The following is a 26,370-nucleotide window of genomic DNA, read 5'->3' as shown; positions in this document are numbered from 1 at the left end:
TTAGTTATTAGTGAGCAATGCTATTCAGTACATTTGGAGCCCTATTCTTTTTGATTTTTACAGATAACTTCCTCTTTAGAAAGTAATCTTAATTCACAAATTGTTTAGCATGATTGTGTAGCAATACACCATGATTTTAAGTCATTATTTAATGTGATGTGTGAGTGTGCAAGAAGAGGTAACATGACCCCAAAATTTCCATTGGTAAGCAACATGCTTGTTAAATTAATTGCCCCATTTTATGACCTTTCTTGTCACTCCAGTGTAAAGCTAGTAACACAGTTAAGTGAACCTGGCTTCCCATTAACTTTGCTTGTCAGAAGGTCACAAAAGGTGATCACAATAGGTGATCACATGACCCCAAGACACCGAAACTCATAGATGCTGAAAAGTGTCTGAAGTTTGATCATGTGATCATGGGATACTGCAACAGTTGTGTGAAAAATGGCCACAAGTCAATTTTTTCAGTGCTGTTGTAACTTCAAGTAGTCACTAAAGGAAATAAATCAAAGACTACCTGTAGTGCTTTTTTTCCTCATTTTTTGTGAGACCTTTAATAAACAATAATGCTTTTTAACTCTGTTTTTGTTTGTTCATATGATCAGCTTCACTGATGACAGTTTGGTTACACATGCTTTCAGTGTCTGAAACTATAAGGCTTACTTTATATTATAGATCACATTAGCTGGGTTCGCAAAATCAACTAGCAAAGCACAATCACATACCAAGCCTGGGCACCAACAAGCATAGCAAAATGGGCTGTTAAATTAAAATGACTTAAATTAAAATTTCCTAGTGGATATTTGTGAAGAACAAAATACACTCTCAGCTATTTTATGCAAATCAATCACAGCTAATTGTATTCATTGAACGAACAACATTTAGAATATATGAATGATTTATTGACATCAACAATCAGATATATCAGGTCTTAATTAAAGTTTACTTTCTATAGTATTGCCAAGATGATACTATATCAAAAGTGAAATGTATTCAATATATAGTCCAACATCTTCCAATAATAGGCAAAGTGCAATAATTTTACCTTCTCCTCTACCTCTACATCCTCTACCACACTCTTTCCTCTTTCCTCTATGTTGCCCCAAATTGTTTTTGTCTTGTAACATTAATCTGGTAACAAGATGCCAGCACTGAATCATCTCAACTCCTTATGACTAATTCTCCAATTGGTTATTAAGGTCAGACCAACATTTTTACCAATTAAGCTAAGATATTCCCCAAAAGAAATTAATGCAAAAAGTCTTTAGATGCTATCAAAGGAAACAGGAATGTCTAAATTCAACTTGTTTTGAATAGTTTTAGTATGTCGGTCAAATATTTTGATAAGTGCATTTCCAATCTTTCATGACTGTAGGGACATCCCATCTCTCATGACTCATGGGACATACAAAAGTTTCCAAAGTTAAGGTAAAATTTTCTTAGTATGGTAGGCTAAGATATATATACAAAATAATTTTGGTCAAAACATTGCTATAACCAATTCTTCCTCTCAATGTCTAAATTTCTTACTCACAGAACTCTCATAAACAAATAAGAATAGACAGCTGTAGGCCGTGTAGGCCCCATTTCAACTTAGATTAACACTTGCATTGCAGTGGCATTGTAGACAAATGTGAATCAATGCTTATTGGACGCTGATTTAATGGGTCAGAACATTGTTATTGTAACTTAAAATTCTGGTCAATCATTTATAGGGCTGTATTACTTAGAGCCTGCAATGCCAATTAGTTTGATGCCCAACAAATGGGAGGCATCTAGTCTGAGCAATAATTGTAAAGCAAACCTAATCACATTCTGCAAAGTTTCAGTGGAAAGTTCTCCGTGATTAAGTGATCATCATGCAAGAGGACAACGATGTTAACTTCAAATTCTGTGAAAAAAGGAAAAAAATATTATGGAATTAGCACAGATTATTAGATCTACCATCTGGGGTACCTGTAGCACATATAAAGTTACTAATATAGCAAAGCATAAAACAGTATACATTAAATTAGTACTGTTCAAAAATATTATTCTAAAATGGACGTTGTCTTACCTGAACGTCCCTTTTCTGGGCGCTGCGTACACTATCCATGAATGGGTTAATGCTTCAGCCTTTGGCAAACAACTGAGTGTTAACATAAAGACAAAAGACAAAAGGACTTCCCCCTTTCCCCCTGCTCAGCCACACCCCCTAGTCCCATGATACCCCAGTCTGAGCGAAGGTGTGGCGCAAAATCATTGACAGAGCCAGGCTGTAGAAACAACCAAGACTTTATTAACAAACCAGCTCCAACATGGCTGGAACTAGAAAACCGAAAAAAAACAAGGGGGGAATCACCGCCGGGCAGGAAGCCCAAAAGAACGGGCGGGAATGGATAGTGTACGCAGCGCCCAGAAAAGGGACGTTCAGGTAAGACAACGTCCATTTTCCTGTGCGCTGCTCCCACTATCCATGAATGGGATATACCCAAGCTTACGTCCCCTGGGTGGGGGGCTGACTGCCCGCGGAGTCCTCTCCAGTCGCGACCCGCTGGAGTACCCGGCGGCCAAACGCCGCCTCGGCTGAGTCATAAACATCTATCTTGTAGTGCCGGATAAAGGGTGATACAGAGGACCAGGTTGCTGCTCGGCAAATATCAGCTACAGAGGCCTGTGTAGCCCAGGCTGCAGACGTGGCCGCGCTCCTGGTTGAGTGGGGGAGGATGTTGCCTGGAGGTTGACTGGTATTCAAATTGTAGGCTAATGCGATGCAGTCCCTGATCCATCTGCTGACTGTGGGGGCCGAGATCTTCCGCCCCATGGATGCAGAGTTGAACGAGACCAGGAGAGCTTCTGTGTGACGGAAGGTGGCAGTTCTGTGTATGTATATCTGAATTGCGCGACGGACATCTAGGGTGTGCCAACGTTTCTCCCTGTGATCCTTTGGGGACGGGCAGAAGTCCGGCAGAATGAGTTCCTGGGCCCGGTGGAACCAAGAGTTCACTTTCGGGATGAAGGTTGGATCCAGCCGGAGGACCACGGAGGAAACCTTAAATATGCAGAGGTCTTTCCGGATGGACAGGGCCGCTAACTCTGAGACTCGTCTCGCTGAGGTGATCGCTATGAGGAAGGTCACTTTGAGAGTCAAGTGTTTGAGGGAAGTGGAGTCCAGTGGTTCGAATGGAGGGCCTGTCAGGGCCCGTAACACTAGTGATAAGTCCCAGGATGGATAACGGTGCACTGCAGGCGGGTGAAGGTTAGTTGCCCCATGGAGGAACCCCCTGATCCGTGGGTGATGCGATAGGGACTGGTATGGTGCACAGGAGATGACAGTTGATAGGGCTGCGGTCTGGCGTCTTAGGGTTGCTGGGGCCAGCCCCTTGTCTAACCCTGACTGAAGGAACAGTAAGATGTCCTGGATCCTTGCTGTGGTGGGGTCCACATGGTGCTCGGAACTCCAGTTGCAGAAGGCCCTCCAGGATGCCTCGTAAATCCGAGTTGTCGATGGACGTCTGGCTGCCTGAATAGTATTGACAACGCAATCTGGCAAGTTGTCCTTTTTCAGGATGACCCGCTCAAATGCCAGACGGCTAATTGGAGCCACCCTGGTTCTGGGTGGTTGACCTCGCCCTGGCACAGCACCACCTGGTGTGGCGGAATCACCCACGGTTGTTCTACTGACAGGGCCACCAGGTCGGCGAACCACGGTCTTCGTGGCCAGTTGGGGGCCACCAGGAGTAGCTCGGCCCTTTCTGCCAGTAGCTTCCGCACCAGCCGAGGGATCAGTGGAACTGGCGGGAACGCATATAGAAGACCTGCTGGCCACCTGCAGTGAAGGGCGTCGTGGTCTTCTGCTTGTGGTGTCGGGTAACGTGACACGAATCGGGGGAGCTGGGCGTTGGCTGGCGACGCGAATAGGTCCACCACTGGTGTCCCGAACTTGGAGGCGATCTCCCTGAAGAGGCGGGGGTGGAGTTGCCATTCCGCCTGATCTATCGTTGTCCGACTGAGCCAGTCTGCTCTTGCATTGGCTGACCCTGAGATGTGGTCCGCCCTGATCGAGAGCAGGTGTTTCTCCGCCCACTCGAACAGGCTCTCGGATTCTAGCATCAGGGTGCGAGATCTCGTGCCTCCTTCCCTGTTCACGTGGGCCTTGGCTGAAATGTTGTCTGTCAGGACCAGGACATGCCGGCCCTGAACCAAGGACCGGAAGTGGCGCAGGGCTAATCTGATCGCCCGGAGTTCCAGCAGATTGATGCTGTTGCGCTGCTCGGCCTTGGTCCACTGGCCCTGAGCTACCCCGTTGTGCAGGTGCGCTCCCCAACCCCGAAGACTTGCATCCGTTGTGAGGATCAGTCTGTCTGGGTCTAAGAACTCTGACCCTTTGAGGAGTGTCGTGGACGTCCACCATTTGAGGGAGAGGCGCACCTTGGGGGTGAGGTGAATCTTGCGTTTCGAGTTTGCCCTCCCCGTGCGTTGGTAAGGGAGTAACAGCCATTGGAGAGCCCTCGAATGTTTGCGTGCCCACGGAACGATGCCGAAGCAGGAGACCATCTTCCCCAGGAGGCACGATAGTTGGAGGAGGGTGGCCCTCCTCCCTGACAGGATTTGAAGGGCCAGTTGTTGGAGACTCTGGACCCTGTCTGGCGATAGGAAGACCTGTCCTCTGGAGGAATCTATCACTGCCCCTAGGTGGAGGAGCCGAGTGGAGGGTTGAAGGTGGCTCTTCTCGAGGTTGATTGTGAATCCGTGGTTCCGGAACGTTTCGAGGACTATGTGCAAGTCTCTGACAGCCTGATCGTGAGTTGTTGACAGTATCAGGATGTCGTCTAGGTAGCAGAGGACCCTGATTGGGGTGGCTCGCAGTCTGGCCGCTACCACCGCCACCAGTTTGGTGAAGGTGCGGGGTGCCGATGATAGGCCGAAGGGCATGGCCCGGTATTGGAAGTGTTGGCCTGCGTATTCGAACCTCAGGAATTGCCTGTGGTCCGGGTGAATGGGGACATGGAGATAGGCTTCCCGAAGGTCTACTGATTGGAGAAGGTCTCCCCGCCTCACCCCCGTTAGAATCGATTGAAGGGAGTGCATTTTGAACCTGTGGTATCGTACAGACAGGTTCAATTTCTTTAGATTTAGGATGGCTCTCCATCCTCCTGAGTTCTTGGGGACGAGGAATAGACTTGAATAGAACCCCGAGCGCTGGTGGGCTGGGGGGTACCATCTCTATGGCTCTGACCTCTAGCAGGTGGTCCAGTTCTTGGGCCATCAGGGTCTGAAGTTCGGAGGACTGGGGGACCGGGCACCGCACAAAGCGCTGAGGCGGTGGCCCTGCAAATTCTATTGATAGTCCATATGAGATGGTGCGCCTTACCCACGAGTCCGAGGTCGACTGGGCCCATTGGTGGTGGAAAAGGAGCAGTCTCCCCCCTATGGGGCCCTCGGCTTGGGAGTCACTTTCCCCTTCTGGCGGGTTTGAAGCCTGCCCCGCGGAAGGGCTTTCTGGATTGCTGGTTCCTGCCCCGGTCCCGTGCCTGCTGCCTGTCATGTGGTCTGTCGCCTCCCATGTAATTGGAGCGGTGTGAGAAGGACCCCCTGGGTCCTGAGCCAGGCCGAAAGGGCTGTTGAACCGGATAAGGGGAGTACCTCCGGTCCTGGCGGCGGTAGGACGATGGCAGGATCTTCCTCTTATCCTTGTCCTCTACTAGGACGGGGTCCAGAGCTGCACCAAAGAGGTTCGGTGACTTGTAGGGAGCTGCAGCCAGCTTCCATTTGGCCTTAAGGTCCGCTTTCCAGGGACGCAGCCAGAATAGCCTCCTAGCCGTAACAGTGGAGGCTAGTGCTCTTGATGCGAATTTTGCTGAGTTTAATGAAGCATCAGAGGCGTACTCGGTGGCCGCGATAATCTTGTTGATGTCTTGTAGTAGCCTGGTGTCCTCCGGAGGGAGTCTTTCTTGCATCTGGCGTAGCCAAATGAGGGCTGCTCTGTTGAAGAAGGACGTGGCTGTGGAAGTCCTGATTGCCCAGGCTACTGCTTGGTGTGTTTTGCGGAAGGCCCACTCTGTTCTCTTTTCCTCCGCTTTGAGCCCATCCAGCGCCTCTGTGGAGACCAGTGATGGCGATGATAGGGCTGCGACCGGCTGGTCCACAGTAGGGAGGAGAAGAAGATCCTCCAGCTCTGGGGCCGAACAGTAGAGCTTCTTGTCTAGGCTGCTTGGTGTGGTTTGAGAAGCTGGTTGCCCCCAGGCGTTTTGGATGACATCAGAGAATAGCTGAGGGCAGGGGATGCAGTCTTTTTCCTGTTTGGAGGACTTGAATAGGGCATCGTGGGGCCCTGCTGTGGAAGTTGGTGTAGATTTCACCTCCCCTGGCACTCCCAGGTTAGTCGTGAGCCGTGCCTTGTGGAGGAGCGACCTAAATAGTGCCGGTCGAAAGAGGCCAGTGAAGGCAGGCGTGTCTGGGTTCAGGCCCTCATCTTCTGAGAACTCGACGTCCTCGGGGGCCTCGTCTGGTTGGTCTGACTCCTCGGATGAGGACTCTGGTGCCAAGGGGGCGAAGGTCTTGTTACGGGCCTGCTGATGCGCCCCCTGGACCTGAGCAGGTTGGGAAGGCGGGGCCCGCTGCTGCCAGCTGGCGGCTAAGAACGAAGAAAGCGCTGTGGAGAACATGGCCTGGAAGTCCAGGTGAGATGGCGCTGGTGGCCCCCCCCTGCGCTCCTGCACACGGGGCAGGGCTGTGCGAAGGCCCTGCTGGCGAGAGGGGCGCTGGCTCGCTCCGGCCTGGGGCGGGGGAAGCCTGTTGGAGCCCCTCCTCTGTCGTGACCGGGGTCGCCGGGGTCCGTACAAACTCCGTCCAAGTGGTCATTGTGGAGGATGACTCCCTAGGTGAGGAGAGCGTAGCATTTTCTGGTCTTGGCCCCCTGGTGGGGGACATAGCCAGAGCCTTTTGGGCCTTGGCGCACTGTCTCTCGAGCGCCTGATGGCGTCTCTGCGCGTCCTTGTCCTGGAAAGTTAGCCCCGTCCCAGATTTTGATCTGTGGTTAGAGTTTTCAGACCGCTTTTTGGAGCTCTTTTTGGAGGATCTGGCCCCCTTGCGAGGTGGGCTCAGCTCTAGATCCGGGTCTGAAGAGAACGGGGCGTCAGACATGGCAATGGGGCTGTGCTCTGTTCTTCGAGCCAGGACCCCCCCCTTCTTCGCTGTGTGAACGGCGAGGCTTGAGCACTCTGCCCCGCCCGATTGGAAGCAGCAGCTGAGAGCCCGGAGGTCTCACCAGCTAACTCAGTTTTATCCCAGGCACCCTTCTTGGAGGCTTGGTGTGCCTGTCGGAGCCGCTGGGGGGGGCTTGCTCAAGATGGCGGCCCACGTGGTCTTCCAAGATGGCGGGCGCCACGTGGATGCGGCTTGGGCGGCTTCCGTCTGCTCCGGACTTATGCTGGAGGCCCGAGGGTCCAACCAGCTGCCGTGCTTCCTCTCCGCTCGCGGGGGCTCCTCTGCGGCACTGCGGTGGCTGGCAGGGCTAGCCGGGCGAACCGCGGCTGCACGCTGCAGGCTTCTGTGCGATCGGCGTGGAAGCAAGCCGATCGCACTCCTCCTCTCCCCGCGCGGCTTCCCACAGCTTTTAAAGTTTGGCGCCGAAAGCGCCGGGTGAAAGCGCTGCGTGGGCGGCTCGGCTCCCCGAACCCGACGCCCAGCTGATCAGCGCTGCCTCTGAGATCGCAATTAGCGAGAGAGGCAAAAAACCTTAAATAAAGTAGCTAAAAAAAGAAAAACACCGGGGGAAGTAAATAATCAAAAATAAAATAAGAACCTAGGCGTCCCTGAGAAGGGAGAAAGAGAAAAAGAGGATGGAAGCAATACCTTAAAGCAGGAGCTCCCGGGAAACACTTCAGAGTTTGCCAAACAACTGAGCGAAGACTGGGGTATCATGGGACTAGGGGGTGTGGCTGAGCAGGGGGAAAGGGGGAAGTCCTTTTGTCTTTTGTCTTTATGTTAACACTCAGTTGTTTGCCAAAGGCTGAAGCATTAACCCATTCATGGATAGTGGGAGCAGCGCACAGGAAAATATACCTAGCAATCCAAACTTTTCTTTTTGCTTAAATGAAACTCATGTTGAGAAAGGGGGTAAAACACTCTAATGTAAAACTTTATTTTAATAATTACAACAGCCTAACTATTGGAGCTTGAAAGCACTCCTTTTCTATAGCAGAATCTGCTTTTGAACAGTTTTCCTACAGAGCTTAAAGTTCATCTTGATTTCATTTTGGAAGTCACTTCAAAGCTGAACTCTTTGATAAAATATTTCTGACTGAACAGAAGCCATTTATATTTGTGCACTGTTGTTCATACAACCTTTTTGTTATGTATTGATATCTTGTAATTTAATGTATTGTTCATCTTATATTGTTTTAACCATAGATGTTTTATTGTTTCGCTTGCTGTGCATGTTTTATATTATGCATATGATATGGTTAACTGTTAGAAGATTAATTTAATTCAGTGGTATACAAAATGTATCAAACAAACACAGGCCTTTACAAAAATCTGTGGAGGAACCACATTTGAAATACTTTTATACTATAATTATGATCATGACTCTTCCAAAGAAAGGCTGTCAAGAAAAGAAAGATGATACAATACAACCAAATGGTTAGACCAGCGCTCCTTTAAAAAAAGAAGTTAACAAAAATCACAGCTAGTTTTTATCTCAGTGGAAAAGTCAAGTAAAGGAAAACATAATACAGGTTTGTACAGCTGATATCCTACCAATAGGTTTTTTTGTTCTAGGTGCTGGGTGACCACAATGGAAATAAAGCATTAGACAAAGTCCTGTTTGTATGGCTTAACAATTTAAAATGCAGTTCATACCAACTTTGAAGTTTGTAGTTTCCAGTGTAGGACATGTAAACAATCTTGGAAAGACCATATAGATTGGAATAGGAAGATTTCTGCAGATGTCGCCATCAGCAATCTGAATGTTCTGAATCTCGGTGGCATCTCTAGCATAACCTTCAGCACAGCCTTTGCAAAAATGAGAGACAAGTGGCATTCAGAGCCCCCAACTTACTAAATAATACATTCTAATGCAGGCAGGTTTAATAATTAAACATTCATCATCAAGATGTCTTGAGTCACTCATAGGTTGGATGTCTTTGAGGAGCTGTTCCAAATCACTTCAGAGCTGCAGGAGGAACTTCAAATATGAACTGTATTAAAAATTAATAAAGTTAATTTAGTATTACACAGATCTGGAACATTCATTTCAAACTTCTGAAGATGGCTTTACTTTGGAATTAATAAAAATTACATCCAAGTTTTATTTATTTGTATATGCAATTGGTAACTGCCAAATAAATTCCACCAATGTTTGTTACTAAAATATACCATTATCACAACTGGAAACATTTGGATGTGGATGAGGGCCCAGCTGTCCTCTAGTCTGTCAACTATCCAGAATGACAGAAGCATTTGACAGTTACAACTCAAGAACACGCTTCCGATTCTGTTCCCCAACACCAATTTATGAACTGGCAGATATAAAAACATACCACAGGTTTCCACTCGTACTAGCTGGAGTTCAATGCTTTTAACTGCAGCATCGGAATTCACCACTATCAGCTCCCCTGTTAGAGGTTGTGTTATGATGCAGTTTGTTGAATTGAGATGGCCTCTTATGAGAAATTTTGGAAGCAATGCTCTCTAAAAGCAGAGGGAGGGAGGAAAGGAGAGAGAGGTAATTTATATAATAATTGAATGTACACATTTTCTTGTTCTTTTCACATATTTTCATTTTATAGCATGGCTCTGTCTCTTATTATCATTAGTTTATAGCGGAAGAGAAGAAATTACGTTTTATTCTTTCATCACCTCTCCTTATCCTATTCAATATCTTTTCTTCAAAATAGAACTGATATATATGTAAGCAACAGGTGCTTTTCTAAACATATGTTTAGTGTAGCATGCAATTAACTCCTCAGAAATTAAATCTGTAGGCAGTTAATTGATAGTTAATAATTCTGTATATAGTTATAATATATAGAAAACTACGCAGTATAAAGAATGGTTGGATCTGTACTTAGTCATCTTCACAACATACCTACTGAAATCATAAAAATCATAAGATGCAAAATACTTGAGAATCATCACCTATATAAGCCTTAAATAAAGAAAGGGTCACATTCCTCACTTCAAATTAAGAGAAACCTCACAATATCTTCTCCAAGAGTCTCAATGACATATAAGGGATATGAGTAAAGGCCTGCCTCCCAAAGCCAAGATCCATTTCAAGCTGTCAGGAACCCTTTGAAAAGCAGCTTCTTTGGGATTTTCTCCTAAGCAGTGATGGCTTTTATTAAGTGCTGGCTCTCTCAAACCTAGTTTTGCTTAACTGATTTTTTCCCCACACTGAGAAAGACCTTTCTCCCTTCCCCCCCCCTCACACACACACACACACACACACACACACACACTCACTCTCATTTGGAAAATAAGCGGAAGGAATTTCTTCAGATACATCTTTTAATAAAAATATTTTCTTTCCTCACTCCATATGCTTCTATCCTTCTTCCAGCTATTTATATAATCCTGGTTTGGGCAAATCCTGGTTTGCCCATTTCATGGCAGGTTACATTTTGCCACTAAATCAAAAATAGAAGAAAATTGGAACATGCAAATGAAGAAGTACGTGAATACAAAATTCTTTCATATGGTTTCAATGTCCAATTTGGCCCTGTTCCACTGTTCTGGGAGCTTAAACTTTTTTAAACCAATTTTTTCTTTTTCTTTTTGTGCTTCAAGTTAGAATGGATTCTTTGCAATTGTCTAGACAAATCCCCGCTGTTTTCTTGACAAGGTTTTTGGAAATGATTGCCATTGGCTCCTTCCTAGGGCTGAGAAAAAGTGACTAGCCTAATACCACCCAGCTGCCTTTGTGCCTAGGGTGGAACTAGAACTCATAAGTGTCCAGTCTGTTGCCTTTAACCACTCCACAAAACTGCTTTTCTAAAATGGTTCTTACCTCTTTCACATTCTGTAGTGTTTCAGGAGTAATAGTAAAGTCTACAGGGCTTGGAGTTGGCTTACCTTTCTGAGGCTATAAAAAGAATGAAAAGAAAGTTCAGAACTAAATCTAGTAGTCATTTATTAGTTTGAGAAAGTGAATATTTGAAGTCATGTACTTTAAGTATTAGAAGAGCTAGAATAAATCACTACTAGAATAGTCTTGGCAAGAAATTACTTTGGTAAGAACAATTAAGGTCATTCAAGCTTCACATGGATATACTATTTGAAGCATGCTCTAATTAAGCTAAAAAGTAACATTTAAAAATTTTCTACTCCAACTAATGATAATGAAAAGCAAACTCATATTATAGCCAAGGCCAGCCCAGTATTTTAGGACACTGAGAATAGGATCAACTACATATACATACAGCATGATATTATACTGTGAGTGCATTAAGTTCAAATTCCTATTCTTGTTTTATTTATCAGATTTATATTCTGCTTTTCATTCAAGAGCTCCAAGTGACATATATGCCACTCCCTCCTCCTATTTTCATCAGAACAAAAGTCCTGGTGGTGGAATAGGCTGATAGTATGTTTGGCCCAAAGTTATTCCATCATTTTCTTGGCTGAGTATGGACAACTCAGATCTTCCTGCTTCTAATCCAGGATCTTAATCACTATACTATCTTGGCTCTTTCCTGGATCTACGTAAAAATCATTTAGGGTTTGCTTATTCCTAAGTATAATGCAATATTTATTTTTCCCTTTCTTTCACAACAACCTTATAATTTAGGCTGAGAGTGACCAGCTCAACGTTATTCTGTAAATTTCTATGGCTGTGAATGGCTTAGAATCTGGGTGTCTCTGTTAGTTCAATACTTCCCATTACAGCACACTGGCTACCTGCTGGACCTATGTAGAACTTATCTACCTCCTCCTTCAAATGTAAATGTATGCTTACATGAACATTTATACATAATTTTAAGTCATGCAAATAAATACTGGTAGAAAAGTAGTAACTATGTTGCCTGCTATAAGGAATAACTGTTTGTTGAACAAAATACCAATATGTATATAAACCTTGTATTTCTGCTCTAAAAGTACATTGAAGTTAGAATGGGATATTTTTTTAAAAAATGTATGCTGAAGCAAGAAGAGATAGTTAAAAATGAATGAATGCTGAATGATCATGGATGACCTTGGATATCAAACATGATTGATATGAAAGAAGTACACTGATGTGGCTTAATCATATAGACAATGAATGAGCATCAAACTGTGAAACAACTGTATGAAAAAAAGAGTGGATGGGAAGACTAAGAACGTCATGATTGAATGAAGTTGATGAGATCCTGAAGAAATCTTCACTGTGAGGATTAGGAATGGGAGGCATGGTGATATAGTGGTTCTCTCCTTTCCTCTGCAGCTGGTTTTCAGTTGGTGTTGATGGGGGTAGTAGTGTTTGAGCCTGAGGCATGACTTGTGGGGTGCCATAGGCTTTAATGCTTTCACCCTTTCTACTTAACATCTACATGAAGCACCTACGTAATCTGTCAAAACAGGTATTATCAGCATGCAGATACTACCCAGTTGTGTACTTCAACTCTGCCACTGCCGTTAAAATTCTTGTCTCAGTGCCTGGAGGCTGCTGGGCTCTGGATAAGGAACAGATTGATTTACCAGTGACAAGACCACGTGGCTGTGTGTCCTAGTTCTTCTAATGCTGTGGATTTTCACCTTTAATTCTGAATGGGAGTGAACCCCCACCCCCCAAACTAGTATGCAGGATGCAGCTGTGGCTGGAAACCTTTAACAGTTTCATCTGGTGTTCTGTGCCCCTTCTTGGACTCAAGAGTCCTTTCTAATAATTATTTATGCTTTAGTCACCTAGTATGAGAACTATTGCAATCTGCTGTATATGACACTGCATTTAAAGACAACTCAGAGGCTGTAGGTTGTTCAGAATATAGCAGCATAGGCAGTTCGAGTATGCTTTATAAACTGCTGAAATACCTCTGCTGTCCAAGTTTCATTAATTACTTTCCTATTATTTGTGCCCACCCATTAAAATCTGAGAGAGTGGACATGGCTTTGATCTTTAAAGCAATGCCATTTAATGGCCCAGGAAGCATGCAGTATCCTTTTATCAAAATTGTCAAAATTATCCATATGTTTAATTTATCTTTGGCACAAAGCATTAGCCTGAATATTCTTAGAAAATTTAACGTCACATAAATTCGGGAAAATGCAGGGAAACATGAAGTATGTTGCATCTGTACCTGAACCAAGGAACTCAAGCTTTTGCATGCATAAGAGTTTCATTCTGCAGAGAAAAAAAATAGCTACAGATCTGCTTAACTGCATTAAGTGTATGTGCTCCTCTGGGACTTTTTTATACAGTCAACTACAACTAAATGAATATATTCACAAGTCTCTAGTAATTAATTCTTAAAAGCAAACTTACTGGTGAATGGACTATAAATTCACAAGATTTTGTCAAATCCTTGGCCAGGAGAGAGCGTCGCATATCACATCGAAGAGTATACTATACAAATATGCAAAACAGAAAAGTTATTATCTTGCTCATGAAATAAAAAAATAAGTATTTATTACTAATTATTTCTAATTTTGTAAATTAGATATTTTATTTATGTGTACTATAATTTGTATTTACTATGGAAATCCTACCTAGAAATGCATTATTTCAAAATGTTTTTAGTTTAAAGTAAGATATATTCTAAAAATCTTCCAATTCAAAAATACTTTGGGCACATTGCTGAAAATCAAATAAAATCAAAACAGGAATTAAAAACACAAAGCAAATACAGGATTTCATTCATATTTTGCTACTGGGCTAAATCCAATGGTTATCTCCCTAAAACTATAGTAATAATAAAGCCATGTTATTCAAGATTAGAAATAAAAAGCATTGCAAGGAAGAAGAGTAAGCCTAATGTTTTTCATAAGACTAGGTATATTAATATTTTGGATAAATTTGAATAATTTGCAAAAGGAAGGGAAGCAAATAGTTTTGAGACACAAATTTCTGCAGCACGATCATTAGCTCAAAGGAAGCCTCTATCATAAATCCCAGTGAGTTTTGTTAGTTAAAACTCCCATGTTTAACCAATAAAAAGAGATTAGACACTGAGCCATATCAATTCTGAATTAAAACCGTAAACCAGAGAGCTTGTTATGCTGTACTGTAGCTTACAGGAAGAAACTTATTTATAGAGGTCTGAGCTTACATTAGGTAAGATGAATCTCATTAAAAAAAAATCCTGACTGTGTAAGAAGTCTGTACATTTCTATGAAGAGTTTCCTCTTCAGTATTTTTCTGATTTGCTAGGATCTGTAGTTTGCTTCATTTTAAATAATGGAAATATGAAGAAAATATTTGAAGGTGCAGTTTTTCATAGCTCTTATGGGATTCTTTAAACTTGAATCAAATAGACCAAAGAAGAAATTCATGCCATCAGACAACTCTTTTAATGGCATGAATTTCCTTGGCTAAATCTTAAAAAAATTAAAGCAATTGTGTAGAATCACCATAAAGAACAAAGGTTTTGTAGACTATCATCTGCTCTCACCTGGATATTGACAAAAACTCCATGGTAAGTTTCATAAAGAATTTTGCCTCCTTTTACTTGCAATGGGAACTCAAAAGGAATTTCTGTTTTACCACTAGGCAGTTTTCCAGATTTTACCATTTCTACTGTACTATTAATCAGTTGGATAGGCTGCAAAAACAAATAAAAAAAATTAGAAAGACTTAATTGTTAATTGTCGTTTATTTTCTGTTGCAAACAAAAAGCTTATGAATGTCTGAAAATGCACATTTTTAAATGTATCTTAAGAAATAGAGCAGCAATCCTGTCCATTCAGGTTCAACTCTTTGAAGTTACAGAAGTACCGCGTACACTCAATTGCAACAATTCTAGACACCGTCTACACATTACATTAAACTCAGCACAAACATTCTATATTCTTATATGCTCTACTAAGTAGACAGAAGTTTTCTGTTTCCACCTGCTCTGGTTAACACTGCCTCCCTTTCACACATAAGAGACAAAAATAAATAGCAGAGAGCCTCCTGTATCTATAAAACTTTCCAAATGGTGTATGAGTATATGTAAGTGTTATGTGTGTGTACACACATATATACATACATATACCGCTGCTCAGTCAGGCAGCATATACGTTTAAAAAACACAGGAAAAGTGAAGAAATCCCGACAGATGAAAACATAATTAAAAAAATATTAGAATGCATAAATGGATAGATTGACAATGATAATTAAGGAAAAAGAAGAAACTGAATATTTTTCGACATCGGACTCTTTTTATCAATGGTTGGCTAATAAAAACAGAAGTTAGAAACATGGAAATATAAGAAAAGGATTAATGTTATAGGAGAGATTTGTTAAAATGGTTAAGCAAGTATTACTCTCACTATAGAATCAATATTAATGTAACCACTACTGCTGTAAATATTTTATTATTTTCTAAAAGTACTTGTACCCAAACAAGACACTGTTCAACTGAAATTGGAATTTTTCATATGTTATAAAATAAAAAACTTTTACCAAAAAAATAAATAAAATTTAAAAACACACACATGCGCTCATGTAATCTTTTTCATTTGTATATTAGAACTGCTTTCAAAAATAGTAAAAATAATAAAAGCCTTATTACATCTGAAATAATCTGCATAATCTAACTGAAAAATTAAGACATGCTCACTGCTCAAAACTCTCAATATCCAATTAAAATTTAGCTACTGTCCACCCATAGTCACCATACAGCTCATTGTCTTTCATTATACACTTTCTATCTAATTCATCAACTGAGATCTCCTGATAACATGAAGCAACGTGAGGCCTACAATAAAAGCAACTATTAAAAACGAATATATTTAAAACCAATTAAATAATTAACATAAGTAAAAACATGATTGTGAAAGGGTTAATTAAGATGTCATATATGGTGCTGCCAGGGGATGCCCAGACCTGATTTTTTTTTTTTTAAATGTTTTAAAGGCTTTCCAAAATGCCAAAAGGGTTGGGGTTAACCTTACCTCAGGGAGAATGATGTTCTAGAGCAGGGTTGTCAAACTCATGTCATCACAGCAGCGTCACATGACATATTGGGACTTGTTTCCCCTTCGCTAAACTGGCTGTGGGCGTGGCCACTGCGTGATGCATCCAGCCCGCAGGCCAGGAGTTTGACAGCCCTGTTCTAGAGTGAGTGCCATAGCAGAAAAGGCTCATCTCCTGGGTCCTACCAGATGTAATACCTACGATGTAATGCAACATGCCTCTTCCGCTGAACCTGATGAGATGGGATGGGTAGAAATAAACAGGGAGATGTGATCCCTTAGATAACCTCACCCCATATCATGGAGGGCTTTCAAGGTCAAAGCTAGCGCTTTGAATTGTATCCAGAAGCAAACCAGCAACCAATATAACTCAAGGAGCAGAGGTGTTAACAGTGTCCTAGGAACATCCAAAACTGCCCATGCTACTATATTTTGCACAAGCTGAAGCTTCCAGATACTTTTTAAAGGCAGCCCCATATAGTGTATTACACAGTCCACTGGGAGATTACCAGGGTGTAACTATGAGTAGATCTTCACGATCCAGGAACAGGCACAACTGCTACACAACACAAAGATGGATAATGGCTCTCCTGGCCATGACTGCATCTCCTCCTTGAGCAGAAGTCAAGTGCAGGAAACCCCCCAGATTGAAGACCAGGTCAGTTTGGAGCAGTGCAATTTCATCCAGTACCAGAAATGGTAAAGTCCCCAAATCAGAAGGCTATAAAACTCAAAGCCACTCATTCTTTCTTGCTAGGGTTCAGTTTAAGCCTGTTTCTCCCTAGCCAGATTCCCACAGCCTCCAGGCATCAGGTCAGGACATCAAAAGCATCACTCAATTTGTCAGAAGCAGAGAGGTACAGTTGAGAATCATCAGCATGCTGATCATATCTCACCCCATAGTGACAGATGATTTCTCCCAGCAGTTTCATGTAAATGTTAAAACAGGAGAGGACACAAAGCTCTGTGGCGCCCCACACAGTAGGAGCTGAGGGTGGAATCTCTCACTAAAAATCAACACTGACTACTATTGGCCCCATAGGAAGGAAGTGAACCAGCACAATATGGTGTCGTCCATTCCCAATCTCCAACGTCAATCCAGGAAAATACCATGGTCAATGGTACTGAAAGCCATCAAGAAGTCAATGACACCCAGAATGGATGTACTATTCCCATCCTCCTGTCAATCATCCAAAAGCGCAACCAATATAATTTATGTGTGAGCCTGAATCCTGACTGAAAAGGATCCAAATAATCTGTGGAAGCTGCTGTGCAGCCAGCTTCTCTACAAACTTTCCTAAAAAGGATGGTTGAACACTGGTCAAACATTGTGCAGTATGGTGGGATCCAGTAATGACTTTTTGAGGAGAATGGGGGAAGGATGAATCAACACTTCTGTAAGAGATAAAGGAACTATCTCTCATTCAAGCATGAATTCAATACTGCAAGATCCACCCACATATCTCCCCAGGCAGCCATGGTCAACCAGGAGGGGCAAGATGGCTGGACTCACAGTTGTAAGGATCCAACCGTTCCCAGATAACAAGACAAGACTGTGTTCCAAGCATCTCCACAGGACTTGCACCAACACTGGAGTCTAACTGGGAACAAATTTGAGTGGGCTCAGGTCACCCAGAAAAAGGCTATGGGTGCAATAACAGCAGTATTGTGATTTCACTACCCTTACCACCACAAAATAGATTCTAATAGCAACTCTCATCTGTGCTTAATTGAGTTCATCCTTTGTTGACATCCAGAAGTACTCTAGATGTCTCCTCTCCCGTTTCATCTCCCTTGGCATCTCTGTAAACCACAGGGAGTGATGAGATCCATTGGAAACGAGAGATTGCATGGTGCAATCTGATCTAAAGCTACAGCTGGCCTTTTGTTCTAAATGGCAACTAAAGGCCTTCATGGACCTTGCTGTAGACCTTATGGAACACTCTCCAGCTCCCTCTGGAACCCTTGTGGGTCCATCAGTGACCAAGGCTGGACTGATCTAATAAGTACAGACTCCCTATATTTATATTCTTCTCATATACTAGAAAAGTGCTCCAGAAACCATGGTTTTTGTTTTACCTTAACAGAATTGCAGAATGCTTCAAACACACCAACACTTTTAGCACTGAGCTGCAGATTTACAGATCCTTCCATTGTTAATGAGATTCCCTGATGCTGGATTGAATCTTTACTTGTTATGACCACCACTCCAGTGAGAATTTCCTAATTGGGGAAAAATTGAGAACATCATATAGATCAGTTTTGATACTACTTCTTACATTTTATATATTATGACAATTTAAGTATTTAAGTATACAATAATTATCCAAGGAAGTACCAGTACACTTAATATGTCAATATATTGCATGAACTTTCTGATTAGCTGGAAGTAGATAATATTAAGTTGGCTTGCAAAGGTAGTCTTCAGTTTAGATATCTTAGTTTGTATAGAATAGTGGCCAAAATGTGCTAAAACTTACCAACATTGTATTTTTACAATTAGCAGAGAATGTTGCCTGTGGCATGACTCTATCTAAATCTGATCATGTAGTTTACTCTTCCTTTATTGTATCAGAATACTTTTATGCAGAAACCTCTTGCATGACATGGCAGATTAATATTAATCCATTTGTTGACAACAACAATATATGTAAGATTGCAACTTGGAATGCAAGAGGATAAATGGTAAAGATCACAAATAAATAAATAAAATGAAAGAATGTATGTATGTTGGGACTTTATTAGAGAGGATATTTCACCTTTTTATTCAGAGACTCAAGGTGGTATACATAATGTACCCTCTATTTTTCTCCACAATAACAATGTTGAGGCATATAGGCTGAGAATGCAATAGAATTTAGTCACATCATTTTTATGCAGCACAAGAATATATGTAAATGAAGATGGTTTTGTCTAGATGTCATGCACGTGAGTTAAAAGTACAAATTTAATTATGAATGAAAGGAATAAAATGATGTAAGACAGTATGAATTGATGCTGATGATGTTGCTATTGATATATATTAAAATAGGAATTCATATGATGGTGATAATTGCTTATTATAATTCAATGTATGGTGATAAAAGGGATTGGGTCGTGTGGAGTCCCCAGAATGAATAAGAATGGTATTATTTGATGCATTTACTTAGAAGTCTTTCAATTAGTAGTTTGGTCTTGTAGTTAAGACACCAGGCTAGAACTCAGGAGATACAGTAATGAATTCTAGTCCTGCCTTAGGCATGAAAGCAAATTCGGCGACTTTGGGCCAGTCACTCTTTGCAACCTACCTCACAGGGTTTTTGAGGGGAAAATGGGAGGAGGAAAGGGTATTAAGTATGTTCATGGTTTTGAGTTATTTATAAACAAATAATAAAGGTACAGATAGCCCTCGACTTACAACAATTCATTTAGTGACCATTCAAAGTTATAATGGCACTGAAAAAAGTGACTTATGACCATTTTTCAGTCATGACCTTTGCAATAATAATAATAATAATAATAATAATAATAATAATAATAATTATTATTATTATTATTATTATTATTTTATTTCTATACCGCCCTTCTCCCGAAGGACTCAGGGCGGTGTACAGCCAATTTAAAAAACACAAGACACAACAATGATTAAAAATTAAAATAATTAAATAAATTTGGCCAGATTAAAACCCCAAAAATTTAAAATACCCCAATTAAAATTATGTTGATAGCCCGGCCTGGCGGAACAACAGGGTCTTCAATGCGCAACGAAACACCCGGAGGTCGGAGATCTTACGTATTTCCGGGGGCAGTTCATTCCACAGGGCTGGGGCTCCCACAGAGAAGGCCCTCCCCCTGGGTGTCGCCAGCCGACATAACTTGGCTGATGGCACCCTGAGGAGACCCTCTCTGTGGGAGCGGACTGGTCGGTGGGAGGCTATTGGTGGCAGAAGACGGTCTCGAAGGTACCTAGGTCCTATGCCATGGAGCCCTTTAAAGGTGGTAACCAACACCTTGAATCGCACCCGGAAGACCACTGGGAGCCAGTGCAGCTCGCACAGGAGGGGTGTCACGCGGGCACAACGGGTTGCGCCCATAAACACCTGCGCGGCCGCATTCTGGACCAGTTGGAGCCTCCGAGTGCTCTTCAAGGGGAGCCCCATGTAGAGAGCATTACAATAGTCCAGCCGGGAGATGACAAGGGCATGAGTGACCGTGCGCAAGGCGTCCCGGTCCAGAAAGGGCTGCAACTGGTGGATCAGGCGAACCTGATAAAAGGCCCCCCTGGCCACGGCCGTCATGTGCTTTTCTAAAGACAGCCGTGCGTCCAGGAGGACACCCAGATTGCGAGCCCTCTCTGTGGGGGGCAAAGATTCACCCCCAATAGTCAGCGATGGCACCTGCTGACTATATCGGGACGCCGGCAGCCACAGCCACTCGGTCTTGGATGGGTTGAGTCTGAGCCTGTTCCTCCCCATCCAGACCCGCACGGCCTCCAGGCAGCGAGACATCACATCAAGGGCATCGTTGGGGTGGTCTGGGGTGGAGATGTACAGCTGAGTATCATCAGCATACAGATGACACTTCACCGCAAAACCACGAATGATCTCACCCAGCGGCTTCACATAAATGTTGAACAGAAGGGGCGAGAGGACCGACCCTTGTGGCACTCCCCATGTGAGACGCCTCGAGGTCGACCTCTGCCCCCCTGCCAACACGAACTGCGAGCGGTCGGAGAGGAAGGAGGAGAACCACCGCAGAACGGTGCCCCCTATTCCTAACCCTCTCAACCGCTGCAGCATGATACCATGGTTGATGGTATCAAAAGCTGCTGAGAGATCTAATAGGACTAGGACAGAAGAGCAACCCCTGTCCCGAGCCCTCCAGAGATCATCCACCAACGCGACCAATGCCATTTCTGTGCTGTGCCCCTGCCTAAGACTGAATAGAAAAATATGGCTGATTCCTTTTGATTTCTTATTATGAAAAATGGAGAAAGTTAGTAAAGGCCACAAGGCATATGAAAGTTCCAAATATAGGAAAGATGATTGTCTGGGAGCATTAAAACTGAATCTTTGTTTAAAAAAAGTGATGTAGTAGAAAAAGAGATAAGTTAAAAACCACTGTGAAAATCAGGTGTCTGTAAGAAGAGAAAACATGAGTCCTATATGAAAATATTTTGGAAGACAGATTAATCACTCATCAGAATGACTGGCCAAAAAGAAAGAGAATATAGAAGCTACTTTGAATAGAATGAAAAATAATGTTGCTACAAAATGCCACCAAAGCATTCAGCGATACAACAATGGAAAGTATGAAAGACGATGCTTAATGGAATAAAGGTTGTTAATGAGAAAAAATAAATGCTCATAAATGCTCATACTTCATAAAATAGGATGGCACAGGACAGTTTATAATGTGTATAGTAAGAAAAAGGAAGATCCAAATAATGGAATAAAAGACAGTAAGGAATGGTTATGATTTAAATAGGCAGATAAAGTATAGAATAATTTTCACAATGAAACAATAAAAATTGTTTTGGAAGAGAGCGAAAAAATTTAAACAAGAAACCTTCTGTAGAACTAACATAATTAATATGAAAAAATATTTAAAAATTTATATGGAAACAATAATAAATCAATAGAATTGAAGTGAATGCTATAAATACTATAAGTATCTAAGAAAATAGAAAATACTATAAGTATCTAAGAAAATAGTATCTAAGAAAGTATCTGTTGAAAAAGAAGTAATAGGTATTGTGAAAATGGCAAACAGCAGGCAGAGATGGTATAACTGGAAAATGATCAAATATAGAATGGCTTCAGGGATGGGTTCTAAATTTTTTTACTACCGGTTCTGTGGGCGTGGCTTATTTTGTGGGCGTGGCTTGATGGTCATGTGACAATTCTTTAGGATTTAGCAGAGGTACTGGTCTACCAGGCTTTTAACTGCTTGCAGAGCTGTACCGGTCTACTCATGTATTTTTGCAGGCACCGGTCTACCACCAAACTGCCTTTTACCAATGATCAGCTGTAGGGTGGCCCTTTGAAGGCCCCTGGCAAGAGTTTAAACATTTTTTTTCCTTATAGCCCATCAGCTGGGACTCAGGAGGCAGCAATAGATTGGGGGTGGGGCCAAATAAAAGGTAAGAAAAACATGGAGGGGGTGGGAGGCGCGGGGGGAGCAGAAGCGGTTCGGTGACATCATATCGTCACCGCTACTGGCTCGGCGGAACCGGGAGGAACCCACCACTGAATGGCTTGCTTATGAAATGGTTGTGCAACATTGAACATTTATGAGCTTAATGTTTGGAAGAATGTCATTCTTATTTCCCTATTTTAAAAAAGGTAAAATGCATGAATGGCAAAATTACTAGATAATTATTTTAATAGCAATAGCACTTAAACTTATATACCATTTCATAGTGCTTTTACAGCCCTCTCTAAGCAGAAAGGGAGTCAGCATAGCGCCCCCAACAATCTTAGTCCTCATTTTATCCACCTCAGAAGTATGGAAGGCTGAGTCAACCTTGAGCCTGGTGAGATTTGAACTGCTGAACTGCAGCTACCAGTCAGCTGAAATAGTCTCTAGTACTGCACTCTAACCACTGCGCCACCTCAGCTAAGCAGGGATATACAAGTATTTGGCAATATTTTGATTGAAAAGATATCTGAGAGGATATCTTTTAAGAAATGCAATGTGGTTTTATGTTAACAGGAACTGTGGCGATGAGATCTATATGAATTTGAGAAAATTGACTATACAATTTTTGATCAGAAAACTAAACTATACAATAACATGGATATTCTTGATGACAGAATGATTTGCATGAATCCTGAACAAGGTATAAGTGATTGATGTGTGATGGAAAGGAAGGGAATGTAACGGAATAAATTGAATGTTTAGTGAATCACTCAACTTTGAAGAAGACAAAGATGTCCACTTGGTTGTTCACTGTACATATGAATAAATATTAAAAGAATGCCTGTGACATTAAAAGTTTATTGGCCACTGACATGAACATGTGTGTACATTTGTGTGATGGCAATGCCTTACTATTGGCCAAGAACAAATATGGTTTTTGAAAAATATCACATAGATTATAAAATACACTGAGTGCGTACCTGAAAACAAATTAATAAGAGATTATAGTTGTGCTTAACACAAATGATTCAACATTTTCAGCAAACTTTAGAATGTACAATGCAATGAAATGAATAGTTCTGAGAATTAAGTGTGCAGTTCAAATCCATATATTAGATCAAATCTTACAATTACAAGAGCCTGTAGTACAGTGGATTAAAGCACTGTTATTAACAACTGCTGCTTGCAATTACTGCAAGTTCAAATCTCACCAGGCTCAAGGTTGACTCAGCCTTCCATCCTTTCAAAGGTAGGTGAAATGAGGACCCAGATTGTGGGGGCAATAAGCTTTGTATAAAAATACAAAAGTATGAAGGCTATTGCTTAACGCATTGTAAGCCGCCCTGAGTCTCCGGAGAAGGGCGGCATATAAATTAAAGCAAATATATATATATATATAAAATCTATAATCCATATATTAACAAACCATGCATAGCATTTCAATATAAAAACACTATAAAAAATCCAAGTAAACAATTTACTCTGAAGCTCTGATCCTAATGTCATTCACATATAAAAATGTAAATCAATATAAAAACTAATATACTACTGAAAATAATTATCAAGGAAATATTTTGAATTGAAATTTTAGGATCTTTTGCCAGCCCACAAAGTCTGGGATTCAAAAGGTAGAGGCAATAAAGACATATCCTTAGGAGAATTTTATTGGTTTTATGGGGGAGGGAATATATTTTCAAAGATACTGAGCTATATGCAGTATCCATTTTTATACTACATTTAGTAATCTTGTTACATTATTTTAAGAATGCAAATGCAATATGCATTTGATTTACTCACATAATTATCATGGTTAATGCATTTATTAAATATAAAAGTATAATTTATTCAAACAATATTTTTGCTCTTTTCATTTAAAATGTTTATTTTTTTCTAATAAATGGAATTACAAACTTAAAGATTCTGAGAAATCTAACTATCAATTTTATTGTTTGGATAAGCTAGGAAAAAATTAAGTTCAAGATATAATAAACAATTATTATGTTAATAATCAGTTATTTTCTTTCAGCCTTGTCAAAAGCAGATTCACCAACCCCTAGAAAAAACAGAAAAATCCCAAACAAAGCAGGCACTGAATCCTCCTCCTTCCTTTGGTAGAAAGCCCAATGACTGCTGAGGGCAGGAAAGCATCTTCTCTTGCATTGCAGAATTGTACCACCCTGTTTTGCCCTTTATACAGGGAAAATAGTGTTTCATGCACTAGGTAAAATGTCTTCTTGCTATAAGTTAATAGAAAATATTTGAACAGGAATAAAGGATCCCTTCTTTTTATGGCATTTATTTTTTAAAAAATGATTTTTTTAAAAAAAATCCAAAGTTTTTCAATTCCCCTCAATTATCATTAGCAATCCCAACTAGGTCTTTTTCTTATTTTGCAGGGGGTGAGGGGAGTCTGAACCTTCACAACTCCCGCTTGGCACAGAGGCAAACATAGCTACTTTCTATCAAGACTCAATGCCAGTGTTTTTCAATCTTGGCAACTTTAAGATGAATGGGTTTATTCACTGAGGAATCCTGGGCTCTGAAGTTCAGAGTTTCAAGTTGCCACTGTTGAGAAACGCTGATTTACACCACGGGCTCCAACTCTGATCTTCTAAAATCTTGAACCATTTACATTACCAGGAACAAAGCCTTCAACTCCAGTACTCCCAAGTACATGTTTGTTTTCCTATGAATGCAGGAGTTGTTCTCCTGTCTTCCAAAGCCATTGCTGCACTTCATAAATTCAAATACTGACTCTGTAGAAAAATAAAGAGAGCCTATAAAATCTTAGGATATCCCCAATTTAGTAACTATACCAGAATACTAGAGTTTAAAAAAATGTGAATAACCTAATTCTTACGAAACAGATATTCAGGGGGCAAAACGGTGTTGTAGAAAGTCTCTTTTAGAACGTAGTGAGGTTACATACGGAACTGAGCGTCCAGAAAAATATCCTGCACACAAGATGTCAGGAAGACCTCTTTCTTTCTTTTCCCCTCATGAAGGTGTCCGTTTTGGTCAGGGCGGGCATCTTTAATTCCTCTCCCTCTTCCAGGAGGAGGATTCCAGAATCATCCGACCGACCGCGATCTCATCTGCTGCTTCAGACGCTGACGCCCAGATCCCACGGCTCCACAAACCTGCGATCCTAAGGAGTTACTTCCAAAAAAAAAAACAAAAAAAAAAACCACAACTTCGACTGGGGAAAAAAAAAAATCCCGAGCGCTGAAAAACCAGCTTAAACTCTTACGCGCCGAAGTCTTCGGAAATGCAACGTGGTAATCCCGAGGAAGATCGCAACCAGATTGCAGAGCTCTTTTCCGCACGAATAAAAGCTTCCCTAACATCCCAGCGTCTCCACATCGCCAGATTTGTGCAGCAGCACCTGCAGACAATGCTCACCCCGCAATGATACACCTTGTTCGCTCGCTTGATCTTGATGTCCAGCGCGGTACCCATCGCGACGACTCCCAACCTCTGGGGCCGCTCAGGATCATGTGGCTTCCCAACCGGCCCTTTCCACGTGACTTCAGCCAATTCTTTTGGGGGGGGGCAGGAAACAGGAGAAGATTGTACGGCTGGAGTCCGTTTTCTCTGATTTCCTTTCGCCGCGGGTGACTCCACCCTGTCACAGGGCGGGGCGCACCGACTGTCACATCTGACTCAGTGCCGTTTGCTCTTAAGGCGCCATTTATTTTTCAGGCTGAGCTCTCGCTCCGCTCCGCCTGGGCTTCGGTTACCTAGCAGCAAATCAGAAGAAGAGGTGGAGGATTTTGCGCGCGCCTGCTTTGGTCTCCCCTGGAATTGCAACGGGAGAGTCTGAACGGGGAATGCAAGGAGAGAAAGAAATGAAGACTGCCGCCTCCGCCCCGAAAAACCATTTGGCAGGGAATCATATTTCCCAGCATGCATTGAAAAGGAAGTTAAACCTACTTGACGTGATCCGCATGCGCGATGTAGGTGGTGGTTACGCCCACCTGAATGCCAGTATTTCGTTGTACTTTTATATACGTGAGTGGCGGCTGGTGTAGGTTTTTGTCTGCTAAAAACCGTACTTTTTTTTTTCCTTCTCAAAAACAAACCGGAAACCTATGCTAAGATCATTACACTTTTGGATTCTAATAGTGGCTATCCAAATAGCAATATCGTACAATATATTTAAAAGCGGGTCTA

The 26,370-nt window shown here is 42.1% G+C and overlaps 1 protein-coding gene across 3 annotated transcripts; it reads right to left on the bottom strand.

Moving 5' to 3' along the window:
- Positions 1 to 556: 556 nt before the first annotated feature.
- On the bottom strand, positions 557 to 26,059 carry VPS26C (VPS26 endosomal protein sorting factor C). Of its 3 annotated transcripts, none has more exons than XM_070944311.1 (8): positions 25,600 to 26,059; positions 18,157 to 18,300; positions 14,571 to 14,720; positions 13,445 to 13,525; positions 10,994 to 11,068; positions 9,525 to 9,675; positions 8,845 to 8,997; positions 557 to 1,891 (listed from the first exon to the last, which is right to left on the bottom strand). In XM_070944311.1, exons 1-8 carry the CDS (start codon positions 25,654 to 25,656, stop codon positions 1,809 to 1,811), a joined length of 894 nt encoding a protein of 297 aa, XP_070800412.1. In that variant the 5' UTR covers positions 25,657 to 26,059; the 3' UTR covers positions 557 to 1,808. The 3 variants fall into 3 exon arrangements, with proteins under 3 accessions (XP_070800412.1, XP_070800413.1, XP_070800414.1); XM_070944312.1 differs by lacking the exon at positions 25,600 to 26,059 and adding an exon at positions 25,047 to 25,345; XM_070944313.1 differs by lacking the exons at positions 557 to 1,891; positions 8,845 to 8,997 and adding an exon at positions 9,027 to 9,182.
- Between the last annotated feature and the right edge of the window lie 311 nt (positions 26,060 to 26,370).

This window comes from Pituophis catenifer, unplaced genomic scaffold (genome assembly GCF_029215685.1).
Source record: "Pituophis catenifer annectens isolate HBS135680 unplaced genomic scaffold, rPitCat1.0.hap2 SCAF_4, whole genome shotgun sequence".
NCBI classification, from domain to species: Eukaryota; Metazoa; Chordata; class Lepidosauria; order Squamata; family Colubridae; genus Pituophis; species Pituophis catenifer.
This window is presented reverse-complemented; position numbering and strand designations above follow the sequence as displayed.